Raw genomic sequence first — 19,402 nt, 5'->3', positions numbered from 1 at the left:
GAGTGAACACTAATGAAAACTATAGACTTTAGTTAATAAGAAGGTATCAATACTCTTAATGCACCACACAAATGCAAGGTGTTACTAATAGTAGAAACCAGAGCAGGAGGGGAGGTATATGGGAATTCTGCACTTTCCTCTCATTTTTCTGTAAATGTGAAACTGCTCTAAAATAAATGAACAAATAAGTTTCAAAAAGAAAATATATTAATGGAGTGATGATATCTTGAGAAATAAAATTTATCAATATGAACTCAAAAGAATAAAAAAACCTGATAGATCAAGAACCATGAAAGAAAGTAAAGAATTATCAAAGAAATTCTTCTATGGAAAGTGCCCAGCTCAGATGAATTTATAGCCTAGTTCTTTCACACTTTCAAGGAACAGATTATTCTATGTTCCTACACGGTTCAGGCCTTTATAAAAGATAATCCAAGCTTAAACAAAAATTTTTAAATTGCTATATAGCTTCTTTAATGTCACATAAAATAGATTTTTTTAAGTCAAAAAGTAGTATTAGTCATAAAGAAAGTCAATACACAATAGGAAAAAAAAACACAGTTCTCCAGGAAGATGAAACAATTTTAAACTTGTAGGCATAGGCTAAAGGGAACACTTCTTCGCTCCTGGCTTCCATGAGGAGGGATGTTCCTGAGGGGAGTTCCATACCTCTCTCTGCCACCTGACTCACTCTGCCCTTGGGGTAACCTGTCTGACTGGTACACAGGCACCGATAAATGGTGTGTGTAGTTCAGCTCTGCCCTCCCCTCCTCCCTCTTGGAAGCAGGATGCCCTCGGGGAGCATGGTTCCACTTTTCCTCACAGGCTCTACTCCTCTCGGGGGAGCAATGCCCTGGTCTAGAGCCGCCTACAGCTGGGAGTGGGGATGCCTGCACCTTTTGGGGTTCATTCGCACCCATTTGGTTCTCATGCCAAGACACGTCTTCCAACTCAGCCTCTATCAGAAGAAAGATGGCCAGTGCCCCAGTGAATGACGGATAGGAAGCTCATTCAATGGGACCTAATAAGGTAAGAGTAACCCTTATTGAGCATTTACCATGTGTCAGCCACTGTTGTGAGTGCTTCGTTCAAGTCATCTTATTTAATACTTATCCCAATCCTTGGGTATGTCCAAATATTATCCCCCTTTTATATTTGAGAAAATTGAGGAACAAAGAGGTTAAACATCATGCCCAAGGTCAGACAGCTAGTGAGCCAAGGACTACGCTTTGATCTCCACTCAGTTTGCTTTCAGAGTTCTTCACTGCACCGTATTGCAATGTATCAATAGAGGGGCCCTCTCCTTCATATATAAAGAGCTCTTATAAATCAACACACACACACACACACCCTAATAGAAAGTGGGTAAAAGCTGATAAAAGCACAAGTTGGTATAAACTTTTCTGGAGGACAGGGATCACATCTGTGCAGTTCCTCCTCAAGGAAACAAGCCCAAGGAGTAGGTGAGCAAAGCCACGGACACCAGGGTGCAGAGCAGAACTGCCCACATCAGGGAAGAACTGGAAACAACATGAACATTAAAAAACACAATGATAGTCAGGAAACCATCATAAAATGGAAAATAATGTTACGTAATGTTGTAAAAGAATATTTTATGATGAGAAAGTAACAGCATATTAAATGAGAATAGGTCACAAAATAAGACTAGTTCAATTTTGCAAAAAGTGTGTGTGTGATCTATACACATACCTGTGATGTTGTTCTTGTATACACACACACACACACACACACACACACACACGGAGAGGAAAGATTGGAGAGACACACTCCAAAATGTTGACCATGGTTATCTCTGGAAGATAAGACTGTGGATTCCTTTCATTTTCTTCTTTGCCTTTTTCTGTATCTTCCAAATATTCTGCAAGGCGCATTCACTATTTTCATAGTTCAAAATGTCTAATAAAGCAGTAAAGAAATCAATTTTAAAAGAACTTCCACTTCAAGTGGGTTAAATTTCTTTTTTTTTTTAAGTTTTAGCACGTGACAAGGTGAATTGGGTTTTCTGCTAAATCCATCCAGAGTCAGCAATGTAGAATAAAGACGGTCTCACACAGAAGTTTTGAGAAGATGGAATGAAGGCTGACAGTGTCACAAGAACAAAACTCCAAGAGCGACAAGAGCACACATGCTGGCCTCTGTCATGAGGATTCACAGGAGCTGCAGCGCTAGAATCCCTCCTCCAATGATGGGCTAGTGTGATCTTGGTCACCCACAACCACAGCTGGGGTCAACTGGGTGATAGAAAGGAATGGAACCTTTTAGTGCCACGAAACCAGTGCTACTAACACATCAGAGCTCTGTTCCCTGACCCCTTGTCTGGGAGGTATTTCTAGGCCGGCAAGTCCACTGTGGCTCTGGTTTCAGACTGAAGCTTCTGAAGCCCATGGCCCTGGGCTGCCCACACGGTGTCAATCAACACACTCAGTGTGCCGTCAATTGCAGAAGGCGCGAGCCCAGGGCCCCTGATCTGACCCAGTGAAGACCCTGCCACAGCAAAAGCACTGGAGGAAAAAATAAATCTCTCCAAAGTGCAAGAGGCTAGAAAAACCTCAGGGGACACAGGTTTCATTTTAGAGATTGAAGAACTTTTTAGACATGGCTGAGATGGAGCTGAAAGTGGAAGAAGTAACAAGGATGGAGGAGCCCTGGGTTTTCCAGTGTCCACATCTTTCAGGCTTCCCAACCAAGGCTTGTCCAAGAGGGTGGTGTGATTCTGTCCCAATTGCCACCCCTCGCTTCCCATCTCACTTCCAAAGGAATCCGAAATACAGATGTGATCCTTTATCACAGCATCTTCCAGGGCAGCTGAGACCATGTCGGCCCCGTCTCCTCCCAAATCAGGAATCTGGGACTCACTCTACCGCCCTCCACAGCTGTGCCAGACATCTGGGGGACGACCAAGCTGAGCCTCCGAGAGCCATCTGGCCCTGCAACAAAGGGCAAGGCTCACAGCAAGGGCTTGGATGAAAAGCCAAACTGTCTGTGATACAAAGGAAAACCCTCAAGTTTCACACACAAGGTAGGTCAATCCCCAAGCACCGTACCTGCTAGAGGCCTCAAATCTCACCCAACCCAACACAAGGCAGAGTGCTGAGGGCGCGCCATTCACCGACATGTACTGCTTTGGGAAGCCACCCTATTTCCATGATGGCAGGAAATCAAGCTTCTTTCCTAGAGATCAAAGAGCACTTCCTGTGGAGGGCCAGTCCTGCTGATCTGGGCCATGGAGAATCCACTTCAACACGCATGGAACACCTGATCTCTACCCCAGAACACTAGTGCCGACACAGCGCGGGCGCGCGATAAACAGGTTTGTTACTCTGGTCAAGAGCTGCTGCTACCGACGCTGGGCATTTCCTGAGGTGAATCAGACAGGGAGCCGCTTATAAACATTCACAGCCTCCCATGTCAGAAGAGCCACGCACAGGAATCACTGTGACGGGAGAGAGGAGAGGGCCAGGAGCACGAGGAAGAGATGCAGGAAAGCAAAAGACAGGTGATCAGGGCAGGCTTCCGAGAGAACCATCAAGTTCTAAGGCAGAACCATCAAGTTCTAAGGCAGAACCATCAAGTTCTAAGGCAGAAGCCAGCAAGCTACAGCAGAACTATCAAGTTCTAAGGCAGAACCATCAAGTTCTAAGGCAGAATCCAGCAAGCTACAGCAGAACCATCAAGTTCTAAGGCAGAACCATCAAGTTCTAAGGCAGAACCATCAAGTTCTAAAGCAGAATCCAGCAAGCTACAGCAGAACCATCAAGTTCTAAGGCAGAACCATCAAGTTCTAAGGCAGAACCATCAAGTTCTAAAGCAGAATCCAGCAAGCTACAGCAGAACCATCAAGTTCTAAGGCAGAACCATCAAGTTCTAAGGCACAAGCCAGCAAGCTACAGCAGAACCATCAAGTTCTAAGGCAGAACCATCAAGTTCTAAAGCAGAATCCAGCAAGCTACAGCAGAACCATCAAGTTCTAAGGCAGAAGCCAGCAAGCTACAGCCCAAGTGAGGGCCAAACCCAGCCTACGTCTGTACGGCCCATGAGATAAGAACCGTTTTTTACTTTTTTTAATGGTTATTTAAGTACCAACATAATATGCTCAACTTTGCTTGTTGGCCCATAAGGCGTGTAATATTTACGATTTGATCCTTTAAAAATATCTGCCAACTCCTATAACTAAGGCATGAAAAGTCCCAAGACAGCAAATAAAAATCAGAGCTTATGTTTGCTGACAGCTTACTGCGTACACTCCACTCGGCACACATTATTTCATCTCCACAAAACCCTATAAAAGACATATTATCCCCTCTTTACAGAGGAGGAAACTGAGTCATAGAGACAGTAACTTGCCCAGAGCATCACAGCCAGCAAGGGTAGAGCCGGACCCCAAAGCTGCCTCTGCATCACCAACTGAGACGCTTGCCCAGTTCCCTTCGGAGGAAACACGTGAGTGAGCTTTCAGCATAGGGCATGTCTGAGAAACAAGCTCCTGTCTGGTTGGAAAAAAAAAAAGCGAGGCAGAGGCCAGAAATAAGTCAAATCACGGTGGGCTCTGAATGGCAAGCAGGGGGTTATTCTGCAACCAATGCATGGTAACTGACAGGATATACGCTAAGTTCACTGCGATACTCTTTATAGCAGCAAAATATTGGAAACAACCTAAATGTCCTTCACTTAAGAGGTTAAATTATAGAACATCCATTCGACAGAACACGATGCAACTTTTTAGAAAATGAGGGTTTTCATCTTCACCGTATTTGTCAGCTATTGCTGTGTAACAAACCATCACAGACTCTCAGTGGCACTTGTTCCTTAGTTGTCCACAGATCAGCTGGGCTCTCCACGCTGCAGACTGGGCCCATATCTGCTTCACTCATCTCCCAGGCTCCTTGGACCAGTGGCCTAGATGCATGCATTCTTCTCACGGAGATGGCAGGGTGCAAGGAACAAATGGAAACAAAGTCCCTCAGCACAGAACTGGCACCTTGTCAGTCCAACTTATTCTACTGGCCTCACCTAGGCACATGGACCAGCCCAAAGTCAAGGGACTTTCACCTTTTGTAAAGGGAACTGAGAAGTCACATGGCAAAGGCTGTACATATAGGGAGATGGGAAGAACTACACCAATAATTCAACCACTGCATATGCTATTATAGAACAATATCCAAGATGTATTTTGGAGACTCGCCACAGCTGACACTGATCCTTAGTCACGGTGACAGCCATGTACATAATCTCTCCCTTAAAGCTAAGATTCCCTCAGGATGAGTCTGAAACAGGAGGGAAGGGGGCTGGGCACAACCTTTAAAAGAATGACATAGCCATTGGGGACACGACTAAAACTAGTTAGAACCAACTCGGTCCAAGATGGCCGAAGATTCGACTTCCAGTGGGCCCAGAAGATTCGACTTCCAGTGGGCCCAGAAGATTCGACTTCCAGTGGACCTTGAGCCTCATCATACACTCATTGTAATATATTAGCTGCTAAATGACACACCCACCGGTGCCATGACAGTTCCGAGGCTAACCATAAAAGGCCAAAAAGTGGGCGGTGGCCCAATTCCTGGAAATCTCTGCGCCTTCCCCAAAATAGTTGGAATAATCCTCCCACTCATTAGCCTATGAAATTACCCTGCCCACAAAAACTAACCACCCCATTATTTGGGGGCTTCTTGCCTTCTGAGATGGCCCACACTCTGTCTCTGAAATGTGTGTCTCTCTAAATCCACTTCTTACCCATCACTTTGTCTCTCACTGAATTCTTTCTGCAATGAGACATCAAGAACCTGGGCTTCATTAAGTCCTGAGACCAGGTCTGTCATCTCAATTAAAAGACAGTGGGTTCAAGTCCCAATCTGGGTTGTGCGGTTTCAAATCCACATCTAACACGAGCCCTCTGATGCCAGTCACTCACATAACTCAGTGTGGTTAATATCTGTACTGCCCACCGCCCTGAAAATGAAGCAGGTAACATCTGTTCCACCTGTCGCCTTGAACATGATGTAGGTGACATCTGGTCCACCTGCCACCTTGGACACAGTGTAAGTGATAGACACCCTCCCCACCCCTTCATTCTGCCCCATCTCCAGCAAGGCCCCCAGCTCGACCACAGGAGATGTTGAGAGAACGATGGATGCGGGGTCCTGAGCCTGCCCAGCTGTCCATCTGAGGCCCTGTTCTGCCCAGCCCCACCCACAGGTGTCCCCTCCTGGTCCAGACCAGTGTTCCTAACTGCTGTGCCACCTGCCTCCTGCACATGACCTCCCCTCCTCACCATCTCTCTCCCTCCCATATTTGCATAGCAGGGCCCACACAGCTTCTCTTCCCCCCTAGGGTTGCCCTCAATTCTGTTTTAATAGAAGAGCAATGTGAACAAGGCTCACAGGCCAAAATCACCTCCAGGGCACTCAAAGAATCAGAGCCAGGATGGCTGCCTTTGAGACCAGGGGTCCCAACTGTTCAGACAGGGCTCTGAGGTGAAGGGCAGGGGAACAATCCTGAGTGGGCCAGGGTGGGGAAGGAGAATGTTCGGGTGGCAGAACAGGAGGCAAGTGTGGACTTCAGAGTGTACGTGTACACACACGTGTGTACAGAAATGGGCCTTGAAAAACCTTTGTGAAAATGCCTTTCAAAATTGTACCAACTTCCAATTCTGGTAATGGAGAAGTAAGATAATTCAAACCGACCCTTGTGCTAAAGCTACTAACAAAACTGGAAAAACTATTTTTAAAATATGTTTGAAAGCATCTAAGAATTAAGACAAGAAAGAACTCTCTGGCCCAGATCTGACAGCAGCAGAACCCAGAGAGGTGAGGCCAGACTAGAAGCCGCTTTAGCTCTGTGACTTGTGATCCTGAGAAACAGCTGGTGTTTTATCAGCCTGCTGGGGCAAGGGGACAAAGAGTCAGGCCCGAGCCCCACCCAAGGTGGGAGTCTCACTACCACCCATTTAGTTGAAACCCCAAAGGCCCACACTCTCAGGGTGAACCGGCAGGAACACAGCCTTAGCACCCCTTGGGTCCTCCACACATCGTCCTGATATGCTGGGCCCTCCCAAGGGCAATGTGTCCAGTGCACACCTGCCCACTTTACGATGGAATAGAATTCTCAGTTATTAAGTGATTGCAGAAGTTCACTGTTGTGGAACTTCTGTTTTTGTTGTAGGATGCACTGCTAGCCATATCTGTGATTTCTCTGATGGCAAGTTCTTGGTTAGAAACACAGCCCCAGATCATTACACTCTGCCTAAGGGAGCACACAATTCCCTTTGTGACAATCAACTCTGTTACACGGTTTATGGGCTCACGCGGCAACTGAAATCGGATCCTGCCTCTATAAACGCAAATTTGTGAAATGCTCTATTTATTTCAATCAGCTGTGCTGCTGAGCAGAAACCAGAAAATCCTGGGTTCAAATCCCTGTTTTAAAACTTGCAAACTGCATAACGGTAGGCAAAGGATCCATATTATTGAGTCTCGTTTTCCTCATCTGTGATGACGACGACGATGATGATGATGAAATAATAATAATAATAATATCCACAATACTCAGAGGGACATCAGGAGCTGTGAAGTATGAGGCCTAGTGCTTGGCAATTACTGAGAGCTTAAGTGCTTAATACATGTTCACTATTACTAATATCAGCAGAAATGTCATCCTAGATACCATACTTTAGAGTAACAGAGATATGATAAAGGTAATTGTAATAGTTAATAATAATAGTAATAGCTCTAGCTAGTGGGTCAGAGTTTGTCCATGAGTCTAGAACTAATGGCTTTGACCATCCTAAGGTAAGTAATTAAAGGACCAATATTTTTACGTGATTGTAAAATGCCAGGCCTAGCATTACATGCTTTGGAAGTGGAAGACTTGACCTCTGACACTGGAGGCCCTGGGTTCGGCTGGGAGATAAGAAATGCACACACAAGGCTGTGGGCAGCTACGAGGCCCCACAAGAAAGGAAATGATGTTGTCTTCGAGGGGGGAGGGGGAAGGGCAGGGAAGGCAACCAAGAGCTCCAGGAAATTCAGAAATGACCTTAGTCGAGCCGATGGGGAAAACATGGCTGTGAGTTACTGTGTGCAGCAGAAGAGAGAGCCTGTGAATGTTCTCACCGCCGTACGGATGGTCCAGAAGGGGCAGCGGACCCCAGGCAGACCCGTGCTCAGGACTCGGCTGCTGCGCCGGGGCCTGCGCCCTCCCAGGGCCGGTGATGGAGCGGGGGCCTCACTCACCCTCTCTGGCAGCGTCACGGGCCACAGGGACTCTGTGATCATCACCGGCAGCCTTCTCAGAGCTCTTGGTTTTCACGCCTTTTCTGTTGCTCTTTTTACCTAAAAAGAATAGAGAGAGAGAGAGAGATGCCTTTACTGTCACATATGTCAGAATCATCCCAGGCTGGTGAGGACTCAACCGTCGTCTCCTGCAAAGCAGCTGTCTCTACCCTCTGCCTTCCCGGACCCCAGTGAAGGCACCTTGGACTCTGAGGGGCTGGTGGTTAAAGGAAAGGAAGCGTGTTATTGTGAACACCCAGGGAAATAAACACTCCTAATAAAAACAATGCACACTTGCAGGTGGTTACTGTTCTAAGACCGCAAAACGTCCTGTGGAGTACCTCTGACTCTCCCTGGGGCTCCAAAAGTGACACCACGTCTAATGGATAAAACGGAGCTGGAACTCCAGACCTCTGACCCCGGGGCAAGATTTCCTACCATGCTGGGCTCCTCCCACCTAACTCCCCAAGGCCCCGGCTGGGCACCTGGAGGTGTGATGGTGCTGCCCACCAATTGGAGGGACTCCTTCCTGGAGCCCAGGGAGTCTGCCTGCTGGTGCCCCGCTGGCCCGTCCAGCTTCCTCTCACACCGGACTCTCTCTCTGCTCCACAGACACTGGCTTCCTTTCAGCCTGCAGTTCATATTTCCGGCCCACCAGAACTCGGCATGTGCTGTGCCTCCTCCTGCAACATCCTTCCATTCACTCTCCATCTATTTAACTCCTGTTGATCTTGCAAATCCAAGATCATCCAAGATCGGCCATGCCCTCTTTGAGATGGTTTTCCTGAACTCCCCACCTACATCAATGTCTCCTTGGATGGGCTCTGAGAGCACCTGTCTTTGGTCAAGTTGCCTCTGTGTGGAGCCTGAGGCAGGGGTTCGGTGCAGGTGATGTACGGAGGGAGGGCTCCAAGGAGAAAAGAAGGGAGGAAGCAAGATGAGGCAGAGGAAGGAGCTAAGCTAGGCTGCGTTCCCAGGCAGAGTCTAACTCAGCCTGATCCCATGGGGAGAGCTCTGGAGCTGGAACCGCACACAGTGTTGTCCCCACCTTGAGATAAGGGGCCACCTTCCCCTATGCTGGTTAGCCTCTGACTACAGACTGATCTGCTGCGGGGGAGGGGTGTGTGTGGGGTGGTGGGAGTTGTCGCCTTCCAAGGATCATGCTCCAGAGAGGGAAGCAGCTGTGAGCTGTCACAGCCAAGCCCCAGCAGCTGTGGGATGGGTGTGCCAGTGGGAAACAAGGACCTGGGTGTGGTGTCAGCAGCCCCCACTACGGTTCTGCACACCCGTCCTGTGTAGCATTATCAAACACATGTAACATATGTTGTTCTGTTCATGGGGGCAGGAACTGTGTCTGGTTTTGCTCACTGCTCTCCCTCCAGAGTCTGGTTAAGTCTGTGAGGAACAAATGATCATGAATGACTGTGAGTCAGTGAATGACCAATGAGACAACAACAAGAGGAAGGGAAGGTCTATGGAGAAAGATACTTAGTTTGGATTTTAAAAAGCAAGTTGGAATACCAAAAACATCTAGTGGATTGTGCCAATTAATGAAATCATTTCAGATAGTTCTAGAGTCACCAAAAAAAAAAAAAAGGTATTTATCAAGAAAACCTTAAATCTTCAAAAAATTCAAGGGTGCACTGGGCCCAGCCACAGGCAATCGTCTCTCCATCATATTCTTGGGTGATACGTGCTGGGCATATCTTTCATTTTTCATGTAAGCTAAAAAAAAAAAAAAATCACAAAATTAAATGTCCTCCTCGGGTCAAGGAAATCAATAAACCAAAACATTCAGAAAGGCCAGAGGAGGAAGACTGCCAATCTGAGTGCATCTGATGACATCAGCCTAATGCCACCTCGGCATATGTCCCATTTTTGTGGGTAGGAATGTCAGCCCGGTGACCTCCAAAGATGACTTCTTCTGAAAGACCCTGATCGAGGGTCTGTAAAAATCTTGACTGTTTGGAAAATTGGGTGCCACAACTTTTGAGAATGAAGCGTCTGATTTGGCAGAAAGATAATACGTTAGGGGAAGAAAAAGTTTTACAAAATACGAGAGGAAAAAGCCATCCAACCCCTCCCTGGAAGCTGGCATTCATTGCAGGCCTTCCCTCTGCCTGGGCCACCTCTACGGGGCCTCCACGGGCAACATGGGAGACAGAGTCAGAGGACACAGCCCCACGAACACCCTCAGCCTCACTCCCCCGGGCTGGACCCACGTCCTGTAATCAGCTCTGGGCATCCAATAATGGCCCAGATGTGAGGCAGATGTGCTATCACCCCTGAGACCAACATGTGGGGAACAGAATCCCCGCAGGGAGTGGCAAAGGGACAGAGAAGACAGGCAGGGCACCTGCCACCTTCTCTAGGGAAGACGCACTTCCAGGACGCGTACCTACAGATCTGGTTCCAGCCGCAGGCAGCCAGGCTCTGCCACTGGACCGACCACGTGTGGCCTCGGGGGACCCACCTCACCCCTCCTATGCTAATTCCCCTCATCAGTGAAATAAGGAGACGTGGTACCTGCCTCAGTGGAAGTTACGGAGAGGAAAGAGATGACATATATCAAAGCACTGAGGGCCGTGCCTGACCTGTGGTGACCTCTGAATAAAAGACAGCCTCCTGGGGCTTCCCTGGTGGCGCAGTGGTTGAGAGTCTGCCTGCCAATGCAGGGGACACGGGTTCGACCCCTGGTCTGGGAAGATCCCACATGCCGCGGAGCAACTAGGCCCGTGAGCCACAACTACTGAGCCTGCGCGTCTGGAGCCTGTGCTCCGCCACAAGAGAGGCCGCGACAGTGAGAGGCCCGCGCACCGCGATGAAGAGTGGCCCCCGCTCGCCGCAACTAGAGGAAGCCCTCGCATAGCAAAAAAAAAAGAGACAGCCTCCACCTTCTCATCCTTCATATTAGTCCCAAGTCCCCACCGTCACAAAGCACCATCCCAGTTGCTGGAAGAGTAACAGCCAACACGTGAAGCATGAGGCACAATTTACAAGGCATTTTCACATAGATTAAAACATTCGATCTTGGCAAATGCCCATCGAGGGCAGGAAGCTTGCTATGAACATTATTCTACAGAGCGGGACACAGAGGCTCAGAGGAGAAGAGACCCACACGAGGTCACTGACAGAGCCAGGAGGCGGCAGAGCAGGGGCCTGACGCCAGGCCTAGGCCATTCCCTGCCCCTTCTTCTCCTACAGCAAGAAAGGCAGCATATGGTCTGTACAGATGAAAGAAAGAGTGAAGTGGAAATAATGTACAGAGAAGGAGCCAGAACCAAATCAACATCTCCATCTGGGCTGCGTGACAAAACTGAATTCCTTAAAAGTAGCAAACTGAATTGCCAGTGCAGGCCACATATTCTATTCTGCTCCATGGTGATAAATATCATGCTCCTTGATTGACAGGAAACTATTTTTTCCTCTCTCTATACTAGGAGATTACAGTAGCAACCCCAGAATCTGAAAAAATTCTTTGCTGCATATTTGCATTTTCCCAAGAAATTCCAGCCCTATGGCACCTGCACTCCCTCTTGTGAAGGACGCAGCCCTGGCCCTAAGCACCTTGCCTGGCTCTTGGGAAGGAACCCGCATGAGGAGGAAGGCCATGCGGGAAACCAAGCCACTGCAGGTTCTCAGGAGCTCCCCAGAGAGGCAGTCTCGTGGCACCAGGACAGACAATAATTCCACTTTTCTCAAACACCATGGGACCAAGGAGGACCTTGCAGGTGAACGTGAAAAGCCAAAACAAAAGCGGTTAGAAATCTGTGTTCCTGGGACTTCCCTGGCGGTCCAGTGGTTAAGACTCCAGGTTTCCACTGTAGGTGGCATGGGTTCGATCCCTGGTCAGGGAACTAAGATCCCGCAGGCTGCGCGGAGCAGCCAAAAAAAAAAAAAAAAAATCAGAAACTCGTGCTCCCTGTGTGTGTTAGCAAGAAAAGGATCATGACACAGGGAGGGGACAGCCTGTGTCCTTATCCAGTTCCCAAATCTGAGACAGTCAAGCTCCTGGCAGAAAGAGGTTTCCCAGGGATCAGGTGAAGCCTGAAAAAAAGGGACTGAGTGGTTGAAGGCCGTGCCTGCTTCCGTTAATCAGTGACCTGAATGGTCTGGGCTGGAGACGGAAGCACCAGTGCAATTTTCTAAGTACTTTTTTTACCAGGGCTGGACCAAAGTCAATCGATCAATCAGTCAGTCAATCAATCAATCAAAAGCCCTCCCCTCCTCCTGCTCGGCTGTGTCTTCCCTGGGAAACTAGCTGATCAGACTGTGTCCTCCTCTGGGCTGGCCTTCCGTGCAGAAGAAAGACCTTGGTCTTGTGCAGAAGACTTGGCCTCCACCAGGGTCCCCAGGGCAGAAGGGACAGCCACTCCCAGCCTCTGTGCAGCAGCAGCCGCCTTCCTGACCTGCAACCAAGTAAGAAGCCCTTAGCCTTTAAAGAGATACCCCGGTAACCACAGCAGGTGGGGTGTGCCAGCCCTGCAGGGGGCACTGCTGGTACCTGCTGGTCTCCGTTTGGGTTCTGCCTGGAACCAGCCTGAGACAAGGCCTTGGGGGCAGGAGTGAATGTGAGAGGTGATTTCATGAAGCACAAATGAAGAAGTGGAGGGAGTGAGACTCAGAGAAGGAAACGCCAATAAGCCGGGCTGCATTGCTAAGCGGGACCCATCAGGACGCAACGTAGCTGGGGGACCTGAGGACACTGGGTAGAAGCTGCCTCTGACCTGTCCCTCGAAAGACTGCGAGGCTGTGCATCGACCTTCTAACCTCACACCACCTTGGGAAGCTTATTATTATTATTATTATTATTATTATTCCCCTGTCACAGTGAGGAATTCGAGGCGTGAAGATGTCACACGTGCCCATGAGTGGCAGAGCCAGATTTTGAATCTCTCTGAATGCTGAAAAAACTATGCCAAACCCTTACATGTTCCTCTCATGGATCAAGTGTTCCATAAAAATCTAGAGTCTTAAATTAAAATAGAGTCTTAAATGAACATTTGAAGGTGTCTTGTGTGGCTCTGACCATCCTACGATACCCAGATCAGTAGTCGATGGGATCCCAGCCAGTTACGAACACTAGCCCTTCCCATAGCCATCCAAAGCCACCCCAGTTTTATGGGTTTCATGATCCCAGAAAAGCAGCGATGGGGGCAGGGACCTCAGAAGGCCACAGAAGGCAGAGCCATTGCTGGAGGCACAAAACCTGAGAGCTCAGGCTCCCTGGCCACCTCAGACATCCAGCGGAGACCCCCACCTCAAAAATCCAGGTTCCAAGGGACTTCCCTGGCAGTCCAGTGGTTAAGACTCCATGCTTCCACTGCGGGGCGCACGGGGTCAGGAACTAAGATCCCGCATGCCACGTGGCGTGGCCAGGTTCCAGGGCCCAGGCTGCTGTTGCCATGGGACTGAAGGCACCATCCACCGTGAGACCTGGCAGCCAGGGATGCTCGGGGCACGCAGAAAACACGAGATGGCTATTTTCAAGAACCACAGCATCCAACCCAGCTTCCCCAAACATGCAAGTGTCTGTCCCTTCATTATCCACGCACAAACCCTAGTTTCTGGAACCATGGGCACAGTCGAGAGGAGATCTGCCAGTGCGAATAGCTGACTTCGGAAAGCATTTTGGAAACAGAGGTGGTGTCTTAGAAAGCTGCTTGCTGATGTACATGAGAAGATCTTTTTTATAAAAAGTCCTTTCCCTTGGAATTTTGTAGGGAGTTGGACCAAACACTCTGGATTTAACTCTTCAAGAGAACATATAATACCATGATATAAAGATCTCTTGTTATTTGTTTAGGTGTGCTGATAGCCTTGTGGTTGCTTTTAAAATATATAGTGAAATATTTACAGACACATTCGTCTAATCCTCACACTCCAGCTTTGCCCAACAGAAGACATTTCCATCCAAAGGCCAAACCTTGCAAGACGCCCTGAAGAGTGCTGCAGCAAAAGCTTAAAAGCGAAGCTCTTTCCAGCAACTAGCTGGCAGCACATAACAGAAAGGGCTTTGTTTACAACCAAATATGCTCAAATAACAACTCTTTGATTATCGCTGCCTGCCCGCCCCCCACCCCCACCCCAAGCCGGGGCAACACAATACAAAGTGCAAACTCTCCAGTTCTGGGCACAGACATACGAACAAACATGGCTCGCTGCCCACTCCGCGAATTCCATGGACTCAAGACCGTGGACCAAAACCATGGGTGCAATGCAGGCGGGCGTGTATTCCAACAGAGGCGCATGCTCCCCAGTCCTTGAAGAAAGCAAGAAACAAGCAGGAACCCAAAAGTTAAAAGCTACTTCTAACCCAGTGGAGGGGGGAGAACAAAACATTTTCAAATCACCTATTAAGAGTCTTGTTTATCAACTTGTTTGTTTCTTACTACCACTTGGGAGGGAAAAGGCAAATCAGTTATATAACTATGGTTTACTTCTCTGTTCCATTTTTTTCTCTACAAAAAGTATGGCTCCAAACCAAGCCCATCAATTTGGAGATGACATGAGAAGTACACCCCAAGTCCACTCCCATGCCCAGAATGTGGTCCCTCATCTCACTCTTCACCCTGGGATGATGAAAACTGGGGCCAGGAGACTCACTCTTTGGCCCTCAAAGCATTCCAACTGCAGGGATCTAGAAAATATTGAATTTGGCTAGAATAAATGGAATTAGAGAGAAGCAGCTTGCCAGGTCCCTGTGAAGAAGAACATTCTAGCAATCAGTACTATTTATCCAATGGATAAGCAACCTCGCAAGGTGGTGTGCGCCCATCAGTGGAAACGTGTGAGCCAAGACTTGTGTTGAAGTAAACTTCCAGGCCCAAGATGGAGTTGCTCTTACCCAGGGTACCACATCAGGAAACAAAACTTAGATAAGCTTCCTGTTCCTAACAATCTCCTCTTAGTCAGAAATAGTTAGCCAATTCCCAAATGCCAAGCCAACTCTGGGTCTTCTCACCCCAAACAAAGTGGACTGTGTCACCCCAGCCAACCAGATATTTTCTATGTTCTTCTTCCTTGTTCTTTATTCTTTGTCCTATAAAACCTTCCTGCCTTCTGCCCCATTTTGCCATTCTCCACAAGGAGACTGTCCACTTCATGAAAGTGTTAAAAAAAAGTTTATATCACCTAAATTGTCTTCTTTAATCATTTTTTAACACCGAGCAGCCCACTGTCGGAATCTTGCAATAAACAAGAACTTGCATGCAATGAACACTTAGGTTCCTTGAAGTTCTAAAATTCTGGGAGTTACTGATGTTCACAATGAGGGCCTCAGAAATTTTATGATATTGAGTCCCACTCCACCACAGGAAAGGATTTCACAGTTCTGTATCCTGATGGTGATGGTTCCATGAATCTATAGATGTGAGACAATGAAGAGAACCACCCACACACACCCACACACACCCACACACACCCACACCCACACACACACGAGTGCATGTGAAAACCAGGGAATGTAATCTAAAAGTTAAAAGTATTGTACCGGGCTTCCCTGGTGGCGCAGTGGTTGAGGATCTGCCTGCCAATGCAGGGGACACGGTTTCGAGCCCTGGTCTGGGAAGATCCCACATGCCACGGAGCAACTAGGCCCGTGAGCCACAATTACTGAGCCTGCGCGTCTGGAGCCTGTGCTCCGCAACAAGAGAGGCCGCGATAATGAGAGGCCCGCGCACCGCGATGAAGAGTGGCCCCCACTTGCCACAACTAGAGAAAGCCCTCGCACAGAAACAAAGACCCAACACAGCCATAAATAAATAAATAAATAAATAAAATAAACCCAAAGTTTAAAAAAAAAAGTATTGTACCAATGTCAATTTCCTATTTTGATACTGTATATAGCAGTGATTGTCAACCCCCTGGTGACATGTGACAATGTCTAGAGACATTTTTAGTTGTCACAACTCGGGGGAGGGTGCTACCAGCATCTAGTGGGTCAAGGCCAGGGATGTTGCTAAATATCCTACAATGCACAAGACAGCCTTCGCCCTGAGACACACGCGCACGCACACACACACACACACAATTGGCCCCAAAATGTCAATACTGCCAAGGTTAAGAAATCCTGTACTGTAGTTCTAAAAGATGTTAGCACTGGGGGAAGCTGGGAAAAGAGTATACAGCAGTGGTCCCCAACCTTTTTGGCATCAGGGACCAGTTTCATGGAAGACAATTCTTCCACAGACGGGGGGTGGGGGGATGGATTCGGGATGATTCAAGCACATTACATTTATTGTGCACTTTATTTCTATTATCATTACATTGTAATATATAATGAAATAATTACACAACTCACCATAATGCAGAATCAGTGGGAGCCATGAGCTTGTTTTCACTTGCCACTCACTGATAGGGTTTTGGTATGAATCTGCAAGCAATTGATTATTATGGTCTCTGTGCAGTCAAACTTCTCTGCTAATGATAATCTGTACCTGCAGCCACTGCCCTAGCATCACTGCCTCAGCTCCACCTCAGACCATCAGGCATTAGATTCTCATAAGGAGCGCACAACCTAGATCCCTCGCATGCACAGTTCACAGTAGGGTTCGTGCTCCTACGAGAATCTAATGCTGCCACTGATCTGACAGCAGGCGGAGATCAGGCGGTAATGTGAGTGATGGGGAGCGGCTGTAAATACAGATGAAGCTTCACCTGATCGCCCGCCACTCACCTCCTGCTATGCCACCTGGTTCCTAACAGGCCACGGACCAGTACAGGGGACCCCTGGTATACAGGATCTCTCTGCACTATTTCTACAATTTCTTGTGAGTCTATAATTATTTCCATATAAAAACTTTTTAAAAAATTTAAGATTCCACTCTATACAGCATATCAGGGCTCTACTTCTCCAGAATCTGTCAGCCACTCGTGGAAAAATGCAATGCTCTCAATTAACCAAAGGATTCAGCTGCCCAAGCCACTTCCAGGAGAATGTCAGCCCATGACATCCCTTGCACATTTCTGTGGTAGCATGAAAGAACAGTCAAGGGGCAAAGTCAAACTCACACCAAGATCAAATCCCCAGTGTCCTTGGCTCCTTAAGTAAACCTTCCTATGGGATTCAGACAAGACTCCCTCCTAGACCCTGACGCACAGAACATCTGCCTTCCATCGTCCCTTGAGCCCAGCCTTTATGCAAGATACAGGCTATCTGGAAAATATTTTATCATCTGCAAAGACAAAGCACATGACAGACTTTTCAATGAGTAGTTATGTATGCTTTCACATTCTTTTTCTTCTCTAAATCTAACCTCTCACTCCCACCTCAGTGTCTAGACAGTGCCTGGTATGTAGCAGGCACCATCTACCCAGTCCAGAAGTTCACAACAAACAGAAACGAATGCTTCTATTATATCACAGGCAGTACATACATCAAGCCACCCCTTAAGGGGGGCAAAATCATTTCCTCTTACTGCAATTTAACTGCACAAACTATCACTGACCCCCCCCCCCAATCAAAGTCAGTCTTAACCAAGCTCCCCCACTTGGGGTCCAGGGCAAAGGGTTCCAGTAGTCAAGTGCCAAAAAAAGCTGAGTGGGGAGAACAGAGTTGAAAGTCTGTGACCAAGGTCACACTTTGTTTGTCAGAGTCGGGGAGCTCTGAAAAGCCCCACAGAATTTATTAGAAACACACATTCTAGGCAGGAGGCCTGGAGGCAGCTCTCCAGAAGCTGAGTCTCTGGAATTTCCAGGGCCCTGTTTTTATTTTGGGGAATCAGCAATACAGCCCTCAACACACCTGCAATAACCTTCTCCAAGCCGCCAACTTTGGTGTGTTCCAGGAGGGCGGGGCCGGGGCTGTCTTGCGCTCCCCTCCCCCAGGACCTCACCCAGCACCTAATGTTGGAAAGGTTCTCCGTAAGGACCTGCGGAATTATGAAGAACTCACAGAAGGACTAGCACAGCCACGAGCTGACACACTGCAAGCTTTTATTGAAAAGCTCATCAAACAACTGACAGGTAAGGTAGCAGGCACTAGTCGTCTTGGGCAGATAAAGATGCTGAGGTCCAGGAAGCTGAGTGCTGAGGCCCAGACCCGGGCGTTAAGTGCAGTCCTCAGACTCTCAGTCTGGGGCTTCTTTTTTTTTAGATGACAGGTTTGTTTTTTTTTTAACTTTGGGTTTACTTATTTTATTTATTTATGGCTGTGTTGGGTCTTTGTTTCTGTGCGAGGGCTTTCTCTAGTTGCGGCAAGTGGGGGCCACTCTCCATCGCGGTGCGCGGGCCTCTCACTATCGCGGCCTCTCTTGTTGCGGAGCACAAGCTCCAGACGCGCAGGCTCAGTAGTTGTGGCTCACGGGCCCAGTTGCTCCGCGGCATGTGGGATCTTCCCAGACCAGGGCTCGAACCCGTGTCCCCTGCATTGGCAGGCAGATTCTCAACCACTGCGCCACCAGGGAAGCCCTGGGGCTTCTTCCATGCTCCCCTTGCCGTCCCCCCCAGTAAATACCAGAACCTAACAAATGTGTCTCCCACCCACCTCCCCCAACCATGCCCAGCGCTGTGCTAACCACATAGCAGATACTGAAAAAAACAAAAACCCATGCCAGCTTGATTCAAACTACCAAACAAAAAAGGTCTTGAGCTAAAAGCACAGGAGAAGGGCTTTCAAATCTCCCACGCCAGCAAGTGACCCTAAGCAGCTTGCCTACGTGGTCAGAGCCTCAGTTTCCTCATCTGTAAAGTAACAAGAATACCCACCCCTCAGAGCCCCTGAAAGAATTGAGACGGCTGTCCATAAATCTCCTAATAAAGTCACAGCGGATGGTCTACAAATATGAGTGTCTTTTCCCACTCCTATTCCTGTTACTAAACCAGTATGGTTTTTACAAATCTTAATGTTCATAATTCCCCAGAAAATATAGGAAATTCCAGATGGTTCTGTTCAGGGTTACACAACTCACAGAACTGCCTGCAGATGTACAGAGTCGCCCACAAACTGAAATATGGCAGGACTCCCCCCTCCAGGTAAGGGCAAAGGAGCTGCTGAGATGGGCCCACACACTCAAGAGTTCTGGGCCGCCATCTCCACTCCTTCCCCACTGCCTCGCTGCTATCTTTTGTGAACAGTTTAACCAAACAAAGGTGATGCCTTTCATGCCAGGAGC

General features: G+C 48.1%; 1 protein-coding gene across 1 annotated transcript in view; it reads right to left on the bottom strand.

Moving 5' to 3' along the window:
* CPXM2 (carboxypeptidase X, M14 family member 2) overlaps nt 1-19,402 on the bottom strand; it is a 128,204-nt gene that overhangs the window by 107,603 nt on the left and 1,199 nt on the right. Inside the window, exon 2 of the mRNA XM_059899798.1 lies at nt 8,250-8,348. Coding sequence (XP_059755781.1) covers nt 8,250-8,348 — 99 coding nt within the window. The remainder of the gene's footprint in view (nt 1-8,249; nt 8,349-19,402) is intronic.

This window comes from Balaenoptera ricei, chromosome 16 (genome assembly GCF_028023285.1).
Source record: "Balaenoptera ricei isolate mBalRic1 chromosome 16, mBalRic1.hap2, whole genome shotgun sequence".
Taxonomy (NCBI): Eukaryota; Metazoa; Chordata; class Mammalia; order Artiodactyla; family Balaenopteridae; genus Balaenoptera; species Balaenoptera ricei.
This window is presented reverse-complemented; position numbering and strand designations above follow the sequence as displayed.